The sequence below is a fragment of the Microcaecilia unicolor genome, chromosome 4, assembly GCF_901765095.1.
Source record: "Microcaecilia unicolor chromosome 4, aMicUni1.1, whole genome shotgun sequence".
Taxonomy (NCBI): domain Eukaryota; kingdom Metazoa; phylum Chordata; class Amphibia; order Gymnophiona; family Siphonopidae; genus Microcaecilia; species Microcaecilia unicolor.
Window position 1 is genome coordinate 223208452 of NC_044034.1, and position 13870 is coordinate 223222321.

General features: G+C 50.1%; 1 protein-coding gene across 1 annotated transcript in view; it reads left to right on the forward strand.

Annotated features, from left to right (window-relative positions):
* Positions 1-2338: 2338 nt before the first annotated feature.
* GATD1 (glutamine amidotransferase like class 1 domain containing 1) overlaps positions 2339-13870 on the forward strand; it is an 85646-nt gene continuing 74114 nt past the window's right edge. Inside the window, exon 1 of the mRNA XM_030201277.1 lies at positions 2339-2533. Within this exon, the coding sequence (XP_030057137.1) occupies positions 2434-2533 (100 nt within the window). The 5' untranslated portion in view covers positions 2339-2433. The remainder of the gene's footprint in view (positions 2534-13870) is intronic.

Consider the following 13870-nt stretch of genomic DNA (forward strand, 5'->3'; position numbering starts at 1 on the left):
AATGAAGAGTTGAAAGAAGGTGTGATGTATGGAAACCCTGTAAAAATAACAGCGGGATAAGAGAATTGTGGGAGTAGTGTATTAAAGTCAAATGGTAAAGGCTGAGGAAGCTACCACCCTTTGAAATATCTGGGTGTCCTGACTCATGCTTAAAAGAAGAAAAATAAAGTTCCAGTTTAACTAGGTTACCACCCTATAGTTATCTGGGTGTCTTACTTAAACTAACAGAAGATGTAAAAAGAAATTTATACATGGAAATATGGGTAGAGAATTCTCCCTTAAAGAGGAGATTCTGATGAAAGCAAGCAAATATTGGGAGCATGTTCTGCTCTCTTTCTTGATAGGTTCTGTCTGCTCAGGAGATAGCATGCCATGAACCAGAGTATAGAACATCACTTTAAAGACTCAGAACACTTGAACCAAATCTTCTTTAATGCAAATCTAACAAAGGAAATATGACTTACAGTTAGATGTGCTGAACAAGAGTCTCTGCCTTGCAGAACTGGGAGTCTGTTCTCTACAAGCTCACCCTGTAACCAGGGAAGCCAGGATATCTCAGCACTGGCTGATGAGTAGATGCTGTCAAAACTTTTAAATGGTAAAAATCTGGGAGTATGCAACAGGTACAACAAAGTTAACTTACAGTCCTTAGAAAACCATGAGGCAGTCACACTCTCAAACCCCAAAAGGAGAGAAGAAGGGTGGGCTACATCCCAGCATACACAGGGGCAAAAGCCTGCCAATAGGAAAAGTCCCATAAGGCATAGGGAACTGGGACATATGCTCAGGAAAAGCATATTACAGAGCACTGCAGGAAGACTAATATTTGTAGTCTAAAGGCACTGCCTGCCTTCCTTAAAGGCCCAAGAAATGTAAACTGTTACAGGCAATGCAATCTGATATATAACAACTTCCATATACATATAAAAAATAAACAACCTGCCTCCAGAGCATATGCAGTGATTGGTGGGTGGTAAAGAGGAAAAAGGTAAATGGTAAATTTGCTTAAATATGAGTAAAGAAGCAGTGTTGGTGGAAAATGTGATAAGAGTATCAAGGTTAAGGGGAAAAATATGTTTGTGGTTTGAAATAAAGTTGGAAATGTTGTGTGGGGTTTGTGTTGTTCCAAAGGGAAGGGAGAACAAAACCTAGGAGATTGGCCATTGAGGACAAGGGATGATGATTTCCTGAGATGGAACCAGGAAAATCATCTTTTCTTTACTGGGAGAGAGTGTAATCCCCCATTATATGGGGATTACTGAGTGGTGTCAGCTCTCTGGAGTTACTGGGGGAGAGCTGAGATGTCCGTGGGTGGAAGGAGGACCCAGCTTAAAGGGGAGTGGTGTTGAAATGTTGCAGAAAGAAAATGGGTTTAGTAGTTGATTGATAAGGGAAGTCGAGTTAAAGATGATGAAGGCTCCTGTTTGGGGGAAGAAGTGGCCTTTGGTTGCCTGTACCCCTGTCAGGACCCTTGGAGGAGAGGGGAATCCCAAAGTGGATATATAACCTCAGGCTGGTTAAGGAGTAGTTGCTGCCCTAAGTGCAAACACCAGAACTATAAATAGTGGAACAAATAACTCACTCCTTATTAATCCAAAAAACTCAAAAATTAAATATGCACTTGAGAAACAAAGAATGGAGGAGAAAGACCTTAGTTGGCTGTGGTTGTCATTTGACAAAAGTTCTGGTTGTTCTCTTAATGAGTAACAGCCCTTTTTTTATGTCACAGCTCACAGTCTCATTCATTGGTCTAAAAAAACTCCATTTACTTGTTTATTTATTTATTACATTTTCTAATCATCACATGTTCTTTTGTGCATAATAATTTTAATAGTTGAATTTGGTCCCAATATATGTATATTCATACTCTGTACAATTCAGTGTTCATTAATTCCAGCAACATCTTCACTATGGGCATAGAAACCAAGCCCAACTTAGCTATAACTTAGCTTTTAACAGCAGGAACATTATAGCTAAGTTGGGCTTGGTTTCTATGCACAAAGTGAAGATGTTGCTAGAATCAATGAACAATGAGTTATATAGAGTATATGGGTGTTTCTAGCATTAGTGCACTCTTCTGTGTTTTTCATCCTATGCTGCACCATGCCAGCTTGTTTGAAAATAAAAGTGAGATTAAATAAAAATGCTACCAACAATAAGAAGGACAACGAGGATGCAGCAGCTCATAGGTTTGCTTGCTTTGTTTTGAGTGTACAGATGACGGCTGCGCGGGAAAGGGGAAACAGAGAGTAGACTAATTGACGTCATCCCGTCACCTGTTTTCTTCAACCTCCCTGCCTCCCTTGCACGCAATCTTCTTTCTGCGTACTGACGTCATAGCAGCAGACCGGCGCCTCTGCGGATGACATTTTACTGTTTGAGTCAGAGGAAAAGAAAGACGCTTGAAGGCAAAGGCGGGACTGGGCGTTTGTGATGAGTCACATGAAGAAACAAGGAGGTCCTGTTCTCACTCAGGCACTTGACCGGCCTTCTAAGCCGACATGCTTAATTGTGGCGAGCGGGGCCGTGGCAGGTGAGACTTCCTGTTTAACAACTGCTTTAAACAAGCTCGCGCCCCTTATCTATTTGTCCCCTGCAGTAAACGTCACCAGTGGGCGGGGTGTTGACTGGTTTTTTTTTTGGCTCTGGTGGAGTGTGCTACTGCTGACGCGACTAGCGCATGACTGTGTACTCCTCCTCATGGTATAAGTGTAGACGTGATAATAGGAGTTTCTACTTGTTTGCATTTCAGAACCCATGAGAATTCAGTCCCGTACATAACATGTAATTCTGAGTCCTTGCCACCACCTAAAAGACTTCTTTGCAGCCGACAAACCAATACATAACATCCAATTCTTAGATCTCAGGCACTGCAACAAGACGGTGATATTTAACGTTTAGTGCTTTCAGGCTGTCTCCCTACTACCTGGAGCCACCCAGTCTGTGAGTGTTATACAGGTAGGGAGGGCTATATTTTAGAAGCTGCACATGATGCTCCTAAATGAAGTGAGAGTGTCAGAGCAGACCCTGCAACTAGGTGGATGAAGCGTTTGTCTAGGGTGAGTAAAAGGAGAGGCAAAAAATAACAGAGCAGTCAAGATATAGAAGCACACAAAAAAAGGGAGGAACCAGCATGGCAGTTGCCTGCATCAGGGGTAAAATTTCATAAGTATATATATAAATAACTTTTAAGTATTGCCACACTGGGACAGACCAAAGGTCCATCAAGCCCAGTATCCTGTTTCTAACCTGGCACAATCCCTGAAAAGCTCAATACATTTTATGATGCTTATCCCAGAAATAAGCAGTGAATTTTCCCAAGTCACTTTAATAATGGTCTATGGACTTTTCCTTTAGGAAGCCGCCCAGACCCTTTTTAAACCCTGCTAAGCTAATCGCCTTTACCACATTCTCTGGCAACGAATTCCAGAGTTTAATTACATGTTGAGTGAAGAAACATTTTCTCCGATTCATATTAAATTTACTACTTTGTAGCTTCATCGCATGCCCCCTAGTCCTAGTATTTCTGGAAAGAGTAAATAGATGCTTCACGTCTACCCGTTCCACGCCACTCATTATTTTATAGACCTTTATCATAGCTCCCCTCAGCCGTCTCTCCAAGCTGAAGAGCCCTAGACACTTCAGCCTTTCCTCATAGGGAACTAACATTCTATTTGCTTTCTTAGCTGCCGCAGCACACTGAGCATTTCAACGTATCATCACCAACGATGCCGAGATCCCTTTCTTGATCGGTGACTCCTAACGTGGAACCTTGCATTACGTAGCTATAGTTCGGGTTCCTCTTTCCCACATGCGTCACTTTGTACTTGCTCACATTAAACCTCATCTGCCATTTAGACGCCCAGTCTCATAAGGTCCTGTTGTAATTTTTCACAGTCCTCTCGCGATTAAACAACTTTGAATAACTTTGTGTTGTCCTCAAATTTAATTGCCTCACTAGTTACACCCATCTATAGGTCATTTATAAATATGTTAAAAAGCAGCGGTTCCAGCACAGACCCCTGAGGAACTCCACTTCATTGAGAGTTACTGACCATTTAACCCTACTGTCTGTTTTCTATCCTTTAACCAGTTTTTAATCCACAATAGGACATTGGCTCCTATCCCATTACTCTCCAATTTCCTCTGGAGTCTTTCATGAGGTACTTTGTCAAATGCCTTTTGAAAATCCAGATACACAATATCAACCGGCTCGCCTTTATCCACATGTTTGTTCACCCCTTCAAAGAAATGTAGATTGGTGAGGCAAGATTTCCCTTCACTAAATCCATGTTGGCTTTGTCTCATTAATCCATGCTTTTAAATATGTTCTGTAATTTTGTTTTTTATAATAGTCTGTACCATTTTGCCCGGCACCGATGTCAGACTCACCGGTCTATAATTTCCCAGATCCCCTCTGGAACCTTTTTAAAATATTGGTGTTATATGGGCTACCCTCCAATCTTCCGGTACCACTCTTGAGTTTAAAGATAATTTACATATTACTAACAATAGTTCTGCCAGTTTATTTTTCAATTCTATCAGTACTCTGGGATGAATACTATCCGGTCCAGGAGATTTGCTACTCTTCAATTACATCCTCTAGGTTTATAGAGATTTCAGTTTTGCATGTGGACAGGTCTGGGTTTAGACATGGTGGGACCTGTGATTCCTGATTCCCCCTCCCTTGATCTCCCCATCTGCATTGCTACTGCATGGTCCGGGCATCTCTTCCCCCTTCTCCCCACCACAGTCCATCTCCCTCCCTTCCCTTCAAGGTCTTCTTTAAAATTTTTATTTCCCTTCTCAGGGGGCCCCCCCCCCCCCCCCCGGCATTTCAGCCATTCTCACAAGCTGCCTCCAGCTGTCCTGAAGCTTTCCCTCTCTGCCACGATCCACCCAGGTGGAAATAGGAAATTGCTTCAGAGAGGGAAAGCTTCGGGGCAGACACAGGCAGCTTGTGAGAATGGCTGCCACGCTGGGGCCCCTCTGAGAGGGAAATACATTTTTAAAGACTTTCGGGAATGGAGATGGACTGTGGTGGAGAGAAGGGACCCCCTGGAGCTGTGGGACCCAGGGCAGCTGCCTTGTTTGCCCCTCCCCCCCAAATGCCGGCTCTGTACACAAAGAACTTATTGTGCTAGATGAGTGTACTTACTAACACTTAACAGTAAAGATCAACAGCTCAGTCAGCAGTTACACAAACTGCTCGGTTAGCGATTACTGTGTGCTATACTAGGTTTTCCCTTTTCTCAGTGTGTTTCTACTTTTCCAAGTGTCTGCCTAGGCCAGGGTGGCAGTACCTTCTCTACTGTACTCTCCATCCATCTCCCCCACTGCCCTGTCTCTTCCCAGACCCAGGTTGAAGTTGAAAGCAGACTTAGTGCTGGCATAGGGCCATTAAACAGTTCCCCGTCCCCCACTCAAGTTCTGCGCATCCTGCCCTACTGAAACAGGTGGGAAATCAGGAGACGAAAGGCAAATTTTGGTTCCAAACAAGGCAACTTTATTGCTAGCAAGTGAACAGCACCGAGTAGCCTCGGGACACTGTGTGTCATAAATCATCTGACGCTTACATTTATACTTCCCTACTGGGCCTGCGCATTTGGCCCCTTACACGTCACAACTGTCATGCGCAGTAAACATTTGTAGTTCTTACAGTACAAAATTGTAGTCCCAGTACGTACACACGTCATAACACTGAAATGATACTGGCAAGAAAAACGAAACTTAGCAGCTTATTCTTCACACACACACAATGCTCCTTTCTAGCACAGGAGATAAGGTTCGGCTCAGGAATGCAGGGGGGTGTCAGCACCCTCCAAGGTCGTCTATTCAGATGGCGTTGCTACAGGCAAGCTGGTCTTGTATAGGCCTTGCAAACTACTGTTACAAGCTATATGTCTAATAGCCCTGCATTCTGTCTGTACATTAGTAAACAGCAAACTTCTTTTGTTAGTAAACAGTAAAACTGGATAAGGCACAAATGTCCAGTGCAGTAATAAGGTGTGGCCAAACAGCCAAAAGCAGAGGTAGAGTGCATAAGTAAAAGTCCATCAGTAGGCACAAAACATGAGGTTGTCCTGTTGCTCAGTAGTATTCAGGTAGTACCGGCGTTCCACTCCTTCATTCCCCCCTTTTGATACTTGAACATCCATTCTGGTGGAGAGTATCACCTCCATGAACCCTGAAAAGGAAAGAAAGGACAAGGATAGTTAGCGAGGGAGGCAACAAGCGAGCCCTAAGCCCTTGCGCAGCCGTTGGTTGCTTCGCCGGGGTTGAGACGGAGGGCCCCTAGTGGAATCCCCCCCCCTTTGTATCCGGTCTTATGCTGACACAAGGGTAATGGCCCCTTAAGTGACTCAGGAGGTGGTGCACGTCAGCCACAAGGTGCTTCATCGTCAGCTTCATCAGACTGGGGAATGGGGGAGTACATCTGGAGAGCCATAAGCTGGGCAGCAGCACGGCGGTCAGCGATGCTTTCCATGGTGGAGCGGAGACACCTGAAAACTAAGGGGAGAGACAAAGGTATTAATAGGCAAGACAGCAAGAACAGGCCACCCATGACGAGGAGGCCTTGCAGGCTCCCGGAGGTTGGGAGCCAGCTGGTGAGGGAGGAAGTCCAATCCCACGCACTGTTCCAGGTCTGGACGGGGACGTGGGCTAGTTTGACCATCCGGTCAGTTATCTCCCTGATGACATGGCTCTGGTCATCAATCTGTAAGCAGCAATTACTGAGGTTAAACTTGCCACACACCCCGCCCTCCTGGGCTAAGAGGTAGTCAAGAGCCAAGCGATTTTGGTAGACGGCGGTAATGAGCTTAGTGTTCTGTCGAGCTAGGATATTGAGGGCCAGGGCCGAATCGTTAGTAAGGATTTCGAGTACGGCCTGTAGGCGAATAATGCGATTCAGCATATAGATAGGGGTACGGTACCCGTATGTACCATCTTCAGCCCACGTGGCCGGTCCATAGTAGTGAATGATGCGTTCAGGCGGCCACTCGTTGTCTTTCCAGTCTCCAATTTGGACTTTGGGCTTGACGGGTGGGAAAGACCGTTTGCGTCTGGCCGGGTTATCGGGCCCCTTTTCCACGTATAGGGGGATACCCAGGGTTTCGCCGACTCGCAGGGGCAGAAGGAAAAAACTAGGGCGGACGGTGCCCAAGAGACAGGTACCGTACCAGCGGGCCGGGAGCTGTTCGTAAGCCCTGCGCCCGCAGATATAGTAGTAGCCCTCAGGGGCTACCCACTTGAGGGAGGCATTACCTCCGTACGTCCATGTCGTGTTCAAGGTGGGTTCTGTCCAGATAGGCTCCGGGGCGGGCAGGTTGTCCGTTTGCCACCAGGTCGTCCGGCTGCCATTATACTGAAGAACCCCCGTACAAGCAGAGTCTCCCACTGGTACAGAGTAACGCTTCGATGGCGCTCGACTAGCGCAGAGGGTACCTATGATATTTGTTCTCAGGGCCCATTCGTACGGCTTCGGCCGTTGGGGAAAGGTAATGTTAGTGGTGTTGAGTGCATCCCATGTGTGTTGTCGGATCTCTCTCGCTTCCCAGGGCCATTGTTCACCCATGTCGGTGCCTCCACAGACGAAACAGTTGGCAATTCCGAGGGAGAGGGCGATGTTTTCAGCCAAATTGAGGAACATATTTCGGGCTTCTGGGGAAATGGGGAATTTAGTCTCGGTCTGCTCAGCACGAGCAATTTCATCAAATACGTCTTGGTAGCCGACAACAGTAGTCTGGTAGTGCGTAGGAGGCTTCGTTTCGAGACTCTGATATATGGTAATATATGTCAACGGATCCATTCCTCCGCCGTCAATGCCGAGGCCCCACGTTCCTCTCCAGGGCATGTCGTGTCCTCGGATGGGCCAGTCTAGGGACACATAGTTACCAGAACCTCGACGAAATTCGCCCAGGCCGGCGCATCCGGCATATCCTCCTCCCGTATAAGCACATACTCGGTCCCAGCCCGAGGCTCGAGTGTCGCCGGCGCATGGGAGCCACACCCACGGGGAGCAGCATCTCATGTCTGGACTGAAGGGGCAGACATACTTGTGGTCCTTAACGTATGCCTCTCGCCAACTCTGGCTACCACACTTGCGAGACCAAGGGTGCTTGTCCATGGCGGCACAGACGTCGAAGGTGAGGGTTGCTACAGTTTGGATGCCACCGACAAGGATACGAGTGGAATTAATGTAATACAGAATGCCATCTCCCTCGACTCCCGGAGGTCCGGCCACATACGCAGGGAGTCCTACGCTGAGGGTGACATTGTAGTATCTTGGTTTGGTAGGGCTGTGGCAGATAGTGAGATTTCCTTGGAGGCATCTGTGGAACTGTTGGAGGCCATTCGGAGTGATGAGGGCACAAGTCGGGAGAAGCTGGCAATCGCCTTCCGGGGGCTGCGTCTGGTGAATGAGGGTAGTGACTAGGTGATATCCTCCCTCTATACGGTGGCGCACGAGGCGCAAACATTCAGTGCAATTCAGGCTCAGGGTGGCAGGATGATAGCTCGGAACTGCACACAGGAGAAGGAAAATGGTCAGCATTATATATGTGGTGGGAGGTATCCGAGCTTTTGCAGCAAGAAGATAATGAGGCCCACGATGAAGGCTGCGATAAAGAGAGAGCCAAAAACGCAGTGGGTCCAGAAACTGAGTTCCTGTTGCTGGGCAGGCATGAATCTGGTGGTTCACGTCTTTCTTAGAGTCAGCCGTAATGGAGCGTCAGGATGTTGGTGCGCAGTCCAACGCTTCAGGGTGCTGCTAGTGGGAGCAGCAGGCTTCAGTCGGGTCCAATGTATCCACACTGGGCTTCCTGCAATTTTAACAGCGGTGGAGGTCGTTAGGAGAACAAGGGAGGGCCCCTTCCATTTGGGCTTTAGACAGTCAGATTCATCCCACTCTTTTACCCAGACCTCGTCTCCCACCCTGAACCTGTGCGTAGGATTGGTGAGGACCAAGGGAGCTACTCTTTCAGTGTACTGCTGGATGTCTTGCACTACCTGGTGTAAGGCTCTCATCTGTTTCACTAAGGAACTCTCACCCTGTATCTGCAAGGAGTCGGGAAAGGAGGGTAGTGGTGGTGGCCTAGCATACATCATCTCGTAGGGAGTAAGGCCGGTAGCCTTGGGGGTACACCTAAGATGCAGCAAGGCCAGTGGAAGCAGGTCGGGCCACTTGGCTTTTGCTTCTTGGCATAGCTTGGCAAGCTGGTTCTTCAGGGATCGGTTAGCCCTCTCCACTACTCCACTGCTTTGGGGTCTCCAGGCACAATGCAACTTCCAATCGAGGCCCAGTCTGGTACTGAGCTGTTGTGTTACTTCACTAGCGAAGGCGGGGCCGTTGTCAGAGTTTATTTGCTTGGGGAGGCCGTATCTGGGTAGGATTTGATGAAGCAGTAGGGAGGTAACTTCTTTAGCCATTTCCGTTCTAGTGGGCTGGGCTTCAATCCATCCGGTGTAGGTACACACGGCGACGAGGATAGCTTTGTAGCCGCGCGCCGGGGGCATGTGTGTGAAGTCAATCTGGCACACGTGGAAAGGGCTGGTGCCTCGGAGAACATGTCCTGGCATAGGGCCGGGCCCCGTTCGAGGGTTGTTCCGGGCACAAGTCGCGCATCGGCTGGAAGCGTTTTTGGTCCACAGGGATAGTTTGTTGATGTAGTAGGTCTTCTCAAGTAAGCGCCCCAGGGCGTCCCTTCCCAGGTGGGTGCGGTCGTGAGCCTCCTTGGCCACCGTCCAGGCCAAGGCTTCGGGTATCCATATGCGCCCATCCTGTAGTATCCACCAGCCATTGCGTGACTGTAGACCCTCTTGTTGGGCCCATTCCGTTTCTTGGGGGGTGTAGATAGGGGTCTCCGTAGGGAGCTGGACGACGAGTACGGGGTCAGGAGGGTGAGAGGAGTAGGGGAGCTGACTTGCCCTTTTTGCAGCGTCGTCTGCCCGCTGATTTCCCCGGGCGATAGGGTCCGTTCTTCCAGTGTGGGCCCTGCAGTGCATCACAGCCACCTTCTTCGGCTTCCATACCGACTCGAGTAATTGGCAGATCTCAGCGGCATTTGCAAGTCCTTTCCCTTCAGCTGTCAGAAATCCCCTCTCCTTGTACAAGGCTCCGTGCACCTGGAGGGTGAGGAAAGCGTATTTGGAGTCGGTGTAAATGTTGATAACTTTTCCTTCAGCCCACAGGAGGGCTCTGGTGAGGGCGATTAGCTCCGCTTTCTGGGCTGATGTTCCGGGTGTCAGAGCCATAGCCTCGATCACATGGTCCTCAGACACCACCGCATAGCCAGCTCTTCGAATTCCCTCTATCACCTGGCTGCTTCCATCGGTAAAAAGGGTGATGCCCCCTTGCCAGGGTTGATCCTTCAGGTCAGGTCTGCTCGAGTGCACAGTGGCCATTACCTCTTCACAGTCGTGGAGTGGTGGTTCAGGGGCCGGAAGGAGGGTGGCAGGATTGAGGTTGGTCGTGTCCAGGATCCGCACCTCCGGATTTTCGCACAGGAGGGCTTGGTATTTGACCAATCGGGAGTTGGTCATCCATCTGGGTCCGTGGCTCTCGAGTAGGCCGCGGATGGTGTGGGGTGTGGTCACAAAAAGTGTTTGGCCGAACGTGAGTTTATTGGCCTCGTGTATCAGGAGACAAGCAGCCGCAATGCTTCGTAGGCAGCCCGGCCATCCGCGTGCCACGTTGTCCATGCTCTTGGAGAGGTATGCTACAGGGCGTTGCCAGGTACCGACCAGTTGGGTAAGGACTCCAAGTGCCAATCCCTTCTTTTCGTCGATGAACAAGTGGAACGGCTTAGTCACGTCTGGCAGTCCGAGCGCTGGTGGGGCCGCAAGGGCATCCTTAAGGTCCTGAAGGGCTTTCAGTTCGCTTTTCTCCCACCGGAGATCTTGGCCCTCGAGTTCAGGTCCTTTCAGTTTGGCGTACAAGTCTTGGGTCAGGACAGCAAAATTGATGATCCAAATGCGGCAATATCCAGCGGCTCCGAGGAGTGCCCGTAATTCCTTCTTGTTTGCAGGAGTGGGTTGGTTGCGGATAGCTTGGGTTCGGGGGATACCGAGCCTTCGGGTTCCTTCTCGGAGGCGAAACCCCAGATACTCGACTTCGATCTCGCATATCTGTGCCTTCTTGCGACTGGCCCGGTACCCCTGGGCTTCCAGGGTCTTCAAGAGGTAAAGGGTAGCTTCTGCACAGTCCGTGTACGTTTCACGGGCCACCAACAGGTCATCCACGTATTGGACGACCGGCCCATACTCGTCCTGATACGTCTTCAGGTCCTGGGCGAGTTGGTCGCCGAAGAGGGTAGGCGAGTTCTTGAACCCCTGGGGAAGACGGGTCCATGTATATTGCTGCTTGGTTCCCGTCTGCAAGTCTTCCCACGTGAAGGCAAACAATTTTTGGCTGTCGACAGCAAGAGGGATGGAAAAGAAGGCGTCCTTCAAATCAATGACACTGTACCACTTGGTCTGAGATGGCACTTGGGCTAGGATGGAGTATGGATTTGGTACGAGGGCAACTATGTCGGCTACCTGGTTGTTGACTTTCCTCAGGTCCTGGACGGGTCTGTACTCGGATGTTCCTGGCTTCTTAACGGGCAACAATGGGGTGTTCCATGCGGATCTGATTGGTTTAAGGACTCCCTGTTGAAGGAGTTTCTGTAAATGTGTGTGCATACTATGCCGGGCTGCATAGGGGATGTGGTATTGTCCTTGGTTGACAACTTGAGCATTTGGTTTGAGCTCAATCCAGATGGGGATAGCGTTAACGGCCAGTCCGCCGGGGTTCAATTCTGCCCATACATCAGGCACTTCATCCATTATAGCTCGCCTCTGCTGGGCGAAAGGGGTGTTCTGGTCGTAACGGCAGTCGCCGGGTCCTACAGTTGGGGGAACGTGTAGTCTCCATTCTTCTCTTACTGGACAGATAAGTGTCACTGGCCGATCTTCAAAGCGAGCTTCCACTTCACCCGTAGTCTTGAACTTCAAGGTGGCCTGGAGCTTACAGAGTAGGTCTCGACCAATCAAGGGGACCGGGCATCCAGGGATGTGTATGAACTGATGGGACACCATCGTCCCTCCGATCTGGACTTGGCGCTCTTTGAGGAGGGGGGCCGCAAGGGATTTCCCGGAGGCTCCCACAATTGGTATAGTTTCTTTCGTGGCTGGGGCTATGGCAGTGGTGATAACAGATCGCTGGGCCCCCGTGTCTAGTAAGGCCTTCATAGATTCTGTCCCCACCCGAATTTCCACCAGAGGGTCAGTGGGGACTCTGCCCTCCCGGTTTCTTCATGCTGTGCTGTCTCGGGTAGCGTCCACAGCCATCTGCCATTCCCTCCGGTCATCCCGTCCTCTCTCTCTTCGGCCCCTTCCACGGCCTCGCCTAGGGGCCCCCGTGCGGTCGCCGGTCTCCTCCTCTCTCTGCCGGTCCCATGATTCCTCTTCTCTCGGGTTGTCCCGTATCTCCTCTGGACAATCAGCCCACCAGTGTCCTTCTTGTCGGCAATTTGCACACTGGTTACGCCCTATGGGGGACCGCGTTCCTCTTGTTCTCCTGCCCCTCCCCTTTGGTCTAGACCTCATTCGTTCTTCCAGCACCGTGGCCAACACATCTGCCTTCTCCCGCATCCGTCTGGTCGATTCCTTCCGGGCCTCCACCTTCTCCTCCTGGTCGCGATATCCGAATACGCGATCAGCTATAGCTTTCAGTTGGCTTAGGCTCATCCCTTCGAACCCCTCTGTTCTCTGTAGCTTTCTTCGTATATCCGGTGCCGACTGGCTAACAAAACTCATAACCACGGTTGGGAGGTTCTTAGGGTCCTCGGGATTTATCGGGCTGTGCCTCCTGAATGCTTCCATAAGTCGTTCAAGGAAGTCCCCTGGACTCTCGTCCTTTTGTTGGACCACACTGTGGATTTTTCCCATGTTGGTAACCTTCTGCTTCCCCTTCTTTAAGGCGGCCAGGTACGCCTGCTGGTATCGGCGGATAAAGGTTTGGCCTTCGGCGGTTCGGTAGTCCCACGTAGGGGCAGCGATGGGCGCCTCCGTTTCTATTAGGTTCTGTAAATTGGCATGAGCCGGATTCGCATCCCGGATGGCTTGCTCCATATTTTGTTGTAAAAGGCGGCGTTCTTCAGAGGTCAGGACGTGGGCGCTCAACTGCCTAAGGTCTGCCCAAGTTGGATTATAGCTGTATATAATGCCTTCCACCAGCTCTATCAGCTGCTCGGGTTTCTGGTCGTAGGACGGCCCATGGAATTTCCAGTTATACAAATCGGCACTTGAGAAGGGAACGTGGCTATAAACTGTTGATTCGATGGGCTGGCCCCCCCCTTCCGCCGGGTTAGGGGTATAGGTGGTGGACTGTCGAACTGGGAATAAGTGGGAGGTTCCCCCTTTTCGGCTGGACGGAAGGGCCTGTTGCGGACTCGATTGGGGGAACCGAGTAATGTTCTTCACAACCCGTTTACTCTTCCGTGTGGTTGCGAGGCCAGGTGACTCAGGTGAGGCTGGGCGGGACGTCTCCCCGGTATCCGACTCTGACCCGGAAGTCTCGGCGTCAGCGGGGCCTTCTGCTAGGCCCGTAAGGTCAGGGTACATAGGAGCATAGGGCGGCGGCGCAATGTCGTCTTCGTATGCTTCCGCCGTAGCAAGTATCGGGGCTTTTGGAGGCTTCTTCTCGGCCGAACCCTGAACTTTCCCTGCGGTTTTCTTTGGGGGTTTTTTCCTAGAAAGTGTGTTGGTAGTACTGGGCGTAGTTCCTGCCTTGACTCTGGTAGCAGGGGGCGTGGTCTCAGTGGCTTCAGTGCTAGGGGCGGTGGGCCGTATGGGGGCGGTCCCTGCGGCCTTCGGGACGGCAGCGGTT